Raw genomic sequence first — 7,640 nt, 5'->3', positions numbered from 1 at the left:
GCTGCATGGTTACTTGCCACTTGGGTTTGTGAAAGAGAGAGGCAAGTTTTGGAAGTTGATGCCAGGAGTCTTCCCAAAATCTTGTAGTGGTGCCTAAGTGGATTTCCCAGAAGCTGTGCGCTTGAATAAAGGTGCTATGTATCTTGGCAGTATTCCAAATCAGCAAGCCAGGGATAGTTGAACTGAATCGGGTTAGCTCCTCCATTGGACTTCCTGGAGCATATTTGGCCTGCCAAAGATGACCCCAGGGAGCGTGCAGTTTAGAGATCCAATTCCACCATATGTGTGCACCCATGATGTTGTTGCTGTGGAGGGGGTCCCTCAGACCTAACCCCCCAGCTGATTTTGGAAGACATACCTCCATCCATTTGACTAGAGCCCATTTTCTGTTGTGGCCCGAGGAGCCCCAAAGAAAATTTCTTTGAAGATTGGGAATGTTCTTAAGAACCCATTTCGGGGCAGCCATGTTTGAGAAAAAATACAGAGGCATGGCTTGGAGAACAGATTTGATGAGGATAAACCTGCTTGCAATGTTGAGAGAGCGGTAAGTCCATGAGGAGAGCCTGGTTTCTAAATTGTCAAAGAGGGTCCTCCAGGAAGCATGTTGGATAGCATAATCAAACAGGGGAGCTCCCAAATATTTCGAAGGAAGCTTGGCTATCGAAAAACCCAAAATCTAGGCTATATTCCTCTGAGTGAGAATGGGAGTATGGAAGAAAAAGAGCTGGAATTTGGTGGCATTGATGGTGGTGCTGGAGGCTTCTGAAAAGAGATTGAGCAGGAGTTTGAAGGCAGAGGCTTCTTGCATGGACGAATAGCCAAAAAGCATATTATCATCGACAAACTGTTGGTGAGTGATGGGGGATTGACCATGCAGCGAGATTCCCTTTAAAGAGTGAGAATTAGCAGCAGAATGAAGAAGGCGGCTTAGCCCTTCGGCCATGAGAACAAAAAGGAACGGGGAAAGAGGATCACCTTGACAGATACCCCAAGTAGGCTAAAATGGAGGGGAAGGGGAACCATTTAGAAGGATGGAAAAGCAGGGGGAGGAAATGAGATTCATTATCCATCGCGTCCAGGTAGCATTAAAGCCGAATGCAAGTAAGATGTGTTTAATATAGGTCCAGCTGAGCTTATCAAATGCTTTGGAGAGATCTAGTTTGAGAATCATACCTGGTTTTTTTAGTATCTTGAGGGAGTGGATCACTTCGTGGGAGAGAATGATACCATCCAGAATCTGGCACCCTTCTACATAGCCTGTCTGCTCTGGTGAAATGAGGAGAGGGAGAAGAGGTTTGAGCCTGTTCGCCACGACTTTAGATATGAGCTTGTAGATTACATTGCATAGCACGATCAGCCTATATTTGTCAGGTGTATTGGATTCTTCCACTTTAGGAACGAGTGCTATAAAGGTCGTGTTTAGGGAAGGAAGGACCCAGTGCATCGATCTCGATTCATCCACTAGCTCCCAGACCTCTTTTTTGATGTGCTCCCAGAAAGCATGAAAGAAATTGGTTGTGAATCCATCAGGGCCGGGCGCTTTACCATCCTTGAGCTGGGCCATTGCGTCCTCCACTTCCTGCATAGAAATAGGCTGGAGAAGCCTATTGTTGTGATCCTCATTTATGATTTTAGGAATGTGCTGCACTATAGTTTGTATAGCTTGATTTCTGCAACCCGGGGGTTCCTTAAGAATATCCTGAAAGTAATCTTGGAATTCTTGTGCCACGTCTTCATGCACCTCCAGACGCTCCCCTTACTGATTGTTGATGAAAGCAATGTTGTTGTGCATTCTCCTTTGAATGGTTGACCTGTGAAAGAATTTAGTATTTTTCTCCCCATCCTTAAGCCATCTGATTTTGGATTTTTGTCGCCATAGAGTCTCTTCTTGCTGCCTTTGTGTTTCAATCTGAGTAAGGAGGGCCTGCTCCTGTAGTGCATAATCCTTCGTTCTTCCCTCAGAGATGATAAATTGTTGCAGTGTGTTCATTTTCTTCTCCAGCGCTTTCTGTTGATCAAATATGCTACCAAACTGAGTGCGATTCCAAGATTTCAACACTTGTTTAAGGTATTTTAGCTTTTGTTGAAATTGAAACATCTTGGCAAGTGGGGGGGGAATGAAGGATTTCCAGGCAGCGATGACCACGTCTTTGAAGTTCGGATGAGAAAACCAGAATGATTCAAAGCGGAAAGGTCTGTTGCTCTTAGACTCTGGACGTGACCACTATAGCATAATGGGCTAGTGATTCGAGCCCACATGAGGCATGATGGATGCATGGAAATCTCCGCCCAGGTGAATGGCATTATCCGACAAAAGGAATCGGTCCAGTCTGGAAGCTATATGCTATGGTCCCCTTCTTTTATTGGTCCATGTATACATACCATTCGAAGTCTGAAGATCCATTAGTTGATTGTTGTGTATAAAGTCTTTAAAGCCGATGTTGTCCCCTTCCAATCTTGCTCGACCTCCTGATTTTTCCTCCAGCGCTGTGATGATATTGAAGTCACCACCACTTATCCAAAGGGGATGGCTCCTGCCAGAGTTAAGAGCTGTGAGTGTATTCAACAAATCCAGCTTTTTTTGTAAATCTTGAGGAAAATACACATTAGTGAGAAGCCCATGGATATTGGTCCCAATTAGGTGGAATGTAGTTTGAATGAAGAAGTGAGAGGCATGAAAATCTTGAAGGGAGAGAATTTGAGGGTTCCATAAGATTGCTAGCCCTCCAGAAGATCCTGAGGCATCCACAGAGACTGAGCGACATCTTGTCCATACTTTGTTTAGAATTTTCTCCAGTATGGCGCCGTTGCCTTTGGTTTCTTGTAGAAAGAGTAATGAAGGATTTTCTTGCTGGATCATATTTTTTAACATTCAGTGTTTTGCAGGGCTATTAAGCCCTCTCATGTTCCATGAGATTAGCTTCATGAGGAACCATGAGGAAGAGATTTCAAGAACTTGATCAGCTTGGGGAATCTTCCAGAGTCCACCAACATTTCTCCAATAACAATAGTCCTTTGCAGATCCGTTTTGCGCCCGCGTTTTTTTGAGTCTTTCAAGATTTTTTTACCATCCCAAGGACTGCCTGCCTGAATGCCAAGATATTTGTTTTGCTATGCTCTAGCTAAAACTACTTCAAGTCTTTCGAGAGGGTATATCACTGAATTCTTTCTATTGACATGCCGCTTCCAGTTTGAGAATGTCCAGACCTCCCAGATCTACACTTTCTGGTTCCTCCTCCATGTGTGTCGGTTTGTTTTGTTCCTCCTCATCTGACCTTTGATGAATACTGAGAGCTAGAGATGCATCTATCTCCATGGTGGAAGATTGTAGGGCTGTGTCTGAAGCTTGATTTTTATCAATGGAGTTTGAGACGGGGGTGCTAATTAGAACGGACTTTGAGGGCGAAGCTGAAGGATTTGGGGGAGGCGTAGGAGTGGAAGGGGAAGGATCTGAAGGTGGAATGAATGTGTGGTCCTCCAAGCTGGTTTGTAAAGATAGAGTTTCAAAACTATTCCGTGTTTCAGGTTTCTTGGGAACTTCTGGTGCAACTGGAGGTTTCTTGGCATGCTTTCTGCGACTGGAGACCCTCGTGAATCCCTCAGCATCTTTACTCGCCTCAGTTGCGTGAGCTTTGGATTGAAGATTTAGAGGGTAGTCCCTAAAAAGATGGCCATGCTCATGGCACTTTCTGCATCGAAAAGGAACATGCTCGTAGTCTATTGTTTGGATCCATTCATAATTGTCATGAAATAGACTTACCAAATCTGTGAATTCTTTGGCCAGATGCATGTGTACACAGATCCTGGCGTAGGAGGTATATCTTCGGGATTTGGTTTCCTCGACGACCTTGATGAAGACTCCCAGGCTGTTGCCAATGTCCGTTAAGGTCTCCTCGTTCCAGTATTCCGAGGGTAGAGAATACATGCGTATCCATACCGGAGCCCAGTTGAAATCTTCTTTGTCTGGATTGAACCTCGCTTTCCAATCACGAAGATACAAGCCTGCAGAGTTGAAGAAGTATGGACCCCCTTCGAAGATGCGAGTTTTGTCTTCCAGACAGTTGAAGATAGCAGTGAAGAAACCTTTGGGGCCAAGCTGCAGGGTAACTTGTCCTTTAGGCTTCCATTTGGAGGCGATCCATCCATGCAAGGCCTTTTTAGTTGGCCAGAATCCGAGGAACTTGCCTATGAGTGCATGATCCCTCATATATTGGATTTGGTTGTTAATTCGATCACTGGGAAGATCTATTTTGATTCTCTCTGCAGACTTGGGAATGCATGTTGCAGAGGACGCTTTTGGCCGTGGCGTCGAGTCGCTCTGATCTGTACCTTTGTCTTTGGCTGCCGCATGGCCTGCAGCAGTGTCTCCTTCGTTGTTATTGTCAGGATCGGTGTGGAGGGCATCATTTGGGATGGGACCAGAACCGGCTGGAACATCTACGATTACTGGAGTGTCAGTGGAAGGACCTGATGCGGGAGGGGGGGCAGAGCCCACCCCTCCGGAAGGTGGAGCCATGTTGAGAAGATCAACGGCGGAGTAGGTCAAGAAAGCCGAGGGCGCAGAGGAGTTCGGCTGTAAGTTTACTCAGGAACCCTAGCAATGGCGGCCGAATCATCCCATTCGATGAAATTTTTTTGTTTAAATGTCTTCTTCTTAAAACTGTAAACTATTTGTAATTGTCCACATTCTTATTATTCCCATTTTCCATCATTCAACATTGTTAATCACTTTGCATTCAAATGCGGTAATAGAAAATAACTAATAGGTGTGACAATAAGAATAGTAGAGGAAAATAGTTTCAAATTGATCACAATGAAGATTGTTTGTAATTCACTATATTTTTATTATTCACATTTTCTATCGTTCAACATTGTTACATTGTCACTTTGCACTTAAAATTTTTATTGCATCATTTTTCATCATTCAAGTTACTAAGAGTCTCTCTCATCTCAACAAACTAAGGTAACTAGAAAAAGTTAAACTTAAATTAACCAAATTAATATGAGACATATTTAAAATGATCAAAATAATTATAAGTTCAACAAATTTTGTATGACTCCACACAACTAAAACCAACCTAGATCCATCTTAACCCCGGAGAGGGATCAAATCTCTCGAAGTATAAAACTTTCCTCAAGTTTTGCGCTTAAAAAAAGAAATTTGCACCTAGAAAGACTTGATCCCTCTAAACACTATAAATTCGGGTTTAAAATGAATCTAGACTTATATTATATTTCAAAATAATCCAGATATTAGAAAAATATATATACATTAACATAACAATTTTAAATTGACTGATATTATATTTCAAAGTAATGAAGATATTAGAGAGATATATATACATTGGCATAACAATTTTAACTTACAATTTGTTATCAAAAATCATATACGATTAACCAAGTAAACTATATATAAAATGAGAAAATATATCTTAATGCAACGGACATATATTCTACGTTACTATATTCCCAACGGGAAATTTTCAATAAAAAGATCAATATGTCCGCTATGTGTCAACAAAACAGGAAGGAGATATGGGTGGCAACCCTCGATTGGCATGACTAATGTGCCCCTAATACGAACGAGACTATGAAGCATGAATCAAGTCTCTTTGAAGAGTTTGGAGGGGTGTATAGACCACTCCTTGCAATCATAGACGGAACAGAATGCCTCCAAGCAAGTCAGCAACAAAAGTATCGCAGCAGCTAGCAGAGAAAGGATCTTCCACGACTTGAATAATCGTTTGTGCGCAAACTCCACAACTTTAACCTTCCATCTACTCTTATAGTATCGACTTAAATCCTCTACAAGTTTGTCAAGATATGCAACTTTTGTGAGTTCAACGCACTTACCCATGCTGTTCCACAGGTTCGCAACCGCTTGATCATTTTGGAGGTGGCTGGAAATAATTCCTCTTTCTCTTAATAGTCTCACATCTTCTCCACAGTCGATCATCCCGTTCATGAAATCGATGTATCGCCTGAAAACGATGGCACCGGGTTCTGCGGAAGCTTCGAATGCAACCAGATTTCTCATCATCACCTCTGTGTTGGTGTCCAACTTTACTTTCGGGAGAAAAAGCGTGGCAGTTTTCTCATCAAATCGTATTGCCGTGAGGTCACCATCGGCAAGACAGAAATTGACTCCTGCAAAGCATAAATCGGCCACGGATGGAACAGCTAATTCGTCTGTCGTGGGCAGTATGATACTATGATCTTAACGGACGATTCTTCCACTTTTCCCTCGTCCTCAGTTTGCATCAGAGGAGCCAAGCGTGTCTTCAAGACACTCAGAACAGGTAGCTTCTCAAGAATAGTAAGAAAACCGGCTAAAGGTAAATTCATCGCAAATTGGAAAGGCCTGCAGTTCAGCGCTCGCCGTAGCAAGCTCGTGACAAACCGGATGGGGCCAACATTTAAAGAGGGCAGAGCCTTCCATATTAACGTGAAGACTCGTGTAATAGTTGAGACATCCGGTGCGTCGGGTGCGTCGCTTTCCTGCTCAATTGGATTTGGGTTTTGATTTGAGGGAACAGGCCGGATGATAGAATAGTACAGCACCTCCAACACGTGTCCTCTTTCGTCTAAACGAAGATTCGAATACTCCGGTAACTTGAAGGTGAAAGGAGACAATTCCTGGCATAGCAGACTTAGCAGCCTGCGAAGCTTCTCCTCTGCTCTGGTTTTAGAACCGTCGAACTGCAACTCCAAAAGCTTTTGCAAAAGAAAGAGAGGCAATTGATTTTCGAGCATCATCAAATCTCTGATAATGGCGTTTTGTGCAGCGACGGTGCCACTCATTTCTAAGACTCGTCCTCCCTGCTTGAATTCCATGTGGCAGCTTTCGTCGGTATATCTGACATACAACTACAAACAGTCGAGAAGAAACGCAGCGTCCAGAGCCATGAGCCACGCGAAGGTTTCTTCTGTGTAATCGATCAACTTCTGATAGCAGCTCCGGATTTGGCAGTCGCGTCTCCTAAACTCCTCAACGACGGTCTCAAACTTTCGTCCGTTGATGCTCTTCTGAAATCTACGAGCAGCTGCCAGTTTGTAGCGCTCCATATCGGAGAGCTCGGATCTCCAGTGATGATAGGGGCCGATGGAAACCGACTGAGGAATGTACGCTTCGGGCTTCAGGCCCATTAAGTCTTTGGATACATTATAAATGGACACACGGAACTCCTCTTCCTCTTCTTTTTGTATAACTTCCAGATATTCCTTAATTTGCATAATCCAACAATTTTCGTGATCTGGAACAAGGCTACTGTTGGATTCCATGTTTCAGCGTCAGAGAAGAGGATCCCTGGAGGCTCAGACGAAATAATTCACGAATGTTCGGAAATAGCTCTGGAAGAGTTTAGTGACTTCGCACTCGTATATGAAGCTCCTTTCGTCAATAAATACACAGCGCGGAGAGCATTACCAGAGACGCTGTAGGAAATGCTTTGTTACACGCGCATGACGATTCAGTGACATTTTACAGAGACATTCAATGACATTTCCCGACTAAAGTGGCTTTTGATCAGATAGTAACCATGTGGAATGGCTGGTTTTGCAAATATCGTTTGCTTTACGCTTCTAGGGTTTCTACATTCTGCTATTAGGGTTTTAGATTTTTGTTTTTGTTACTTCAATTA

The 7,640-nt window shown here is 43.3% G+C and overlaps 1 protein-coding gene across 1 annotated transcript; it reads right to left on the bottom strand.

The window, feature by feature from the left end:
* Positions 1 to 5,602: 5,602 nt before the first annotated feature.
* Positions 5,603 to 6,801, bottom strand: LOC149193290 (putative UPF0481 protein At3g02645). Its single transcript, XM_089407277.1, has 2 exons — positions 6,327 to 6,801; positions 5,603 to 6,147 (listed from the first exon to the last, which is right to left on the bottom strand). Exons 1-2 carry the CDS (start codon positions 6,799 to 6,801, stop codon positions 5,603 to 5,605), a joined length of 1,020 nt encoding a protein of 339 aa, XP_089263403.1.
* Between the last annotated feature and the right edge of the window lie 839 nt (positions 6,802 to 7,640).

The sequence above is a fragment of the Pinus tabuliformis genome, chromosome 2_2 (assembly GCF_031772625.1).
Source record: "Pinus tabuliformis cultivar Carrire ecotype Pingquan chromosome 2_2, CPIR1, whole genome shotgun sequence".
In the NCBI taxonomy this organism is placed as follows: Eukaryota; Viridiplantae; Streptophyta; class Pinopsida; order Pinales; family Pinaceae; genus Pinus; species Pinus tabuliformis.
The sequence above is the reverse complement of the archived record's forward strand: the minus strand, read 5'-3'. Positions and strand labels throughout refer to the sequence as shown.

What these genes read in the sequence shown, in the direction of transcription:
- LOC149193290 (XM_089407277.1), bottom strand. Translation starts at nt 6,801, where the DNA reads ATGAGTGGCACCGTCGCTGCACAAAACGCCATTATCAGAGATTTGATG. An exon ending in GATGAATTTACCTTTAGCCG is followed by an intron (nt 6,148 to 6,326) that starts GTTTTCTTACTA and finishes TATGCTTTGCAG; the next exon opens with GAGTCAATTTCTGTCTTGCC.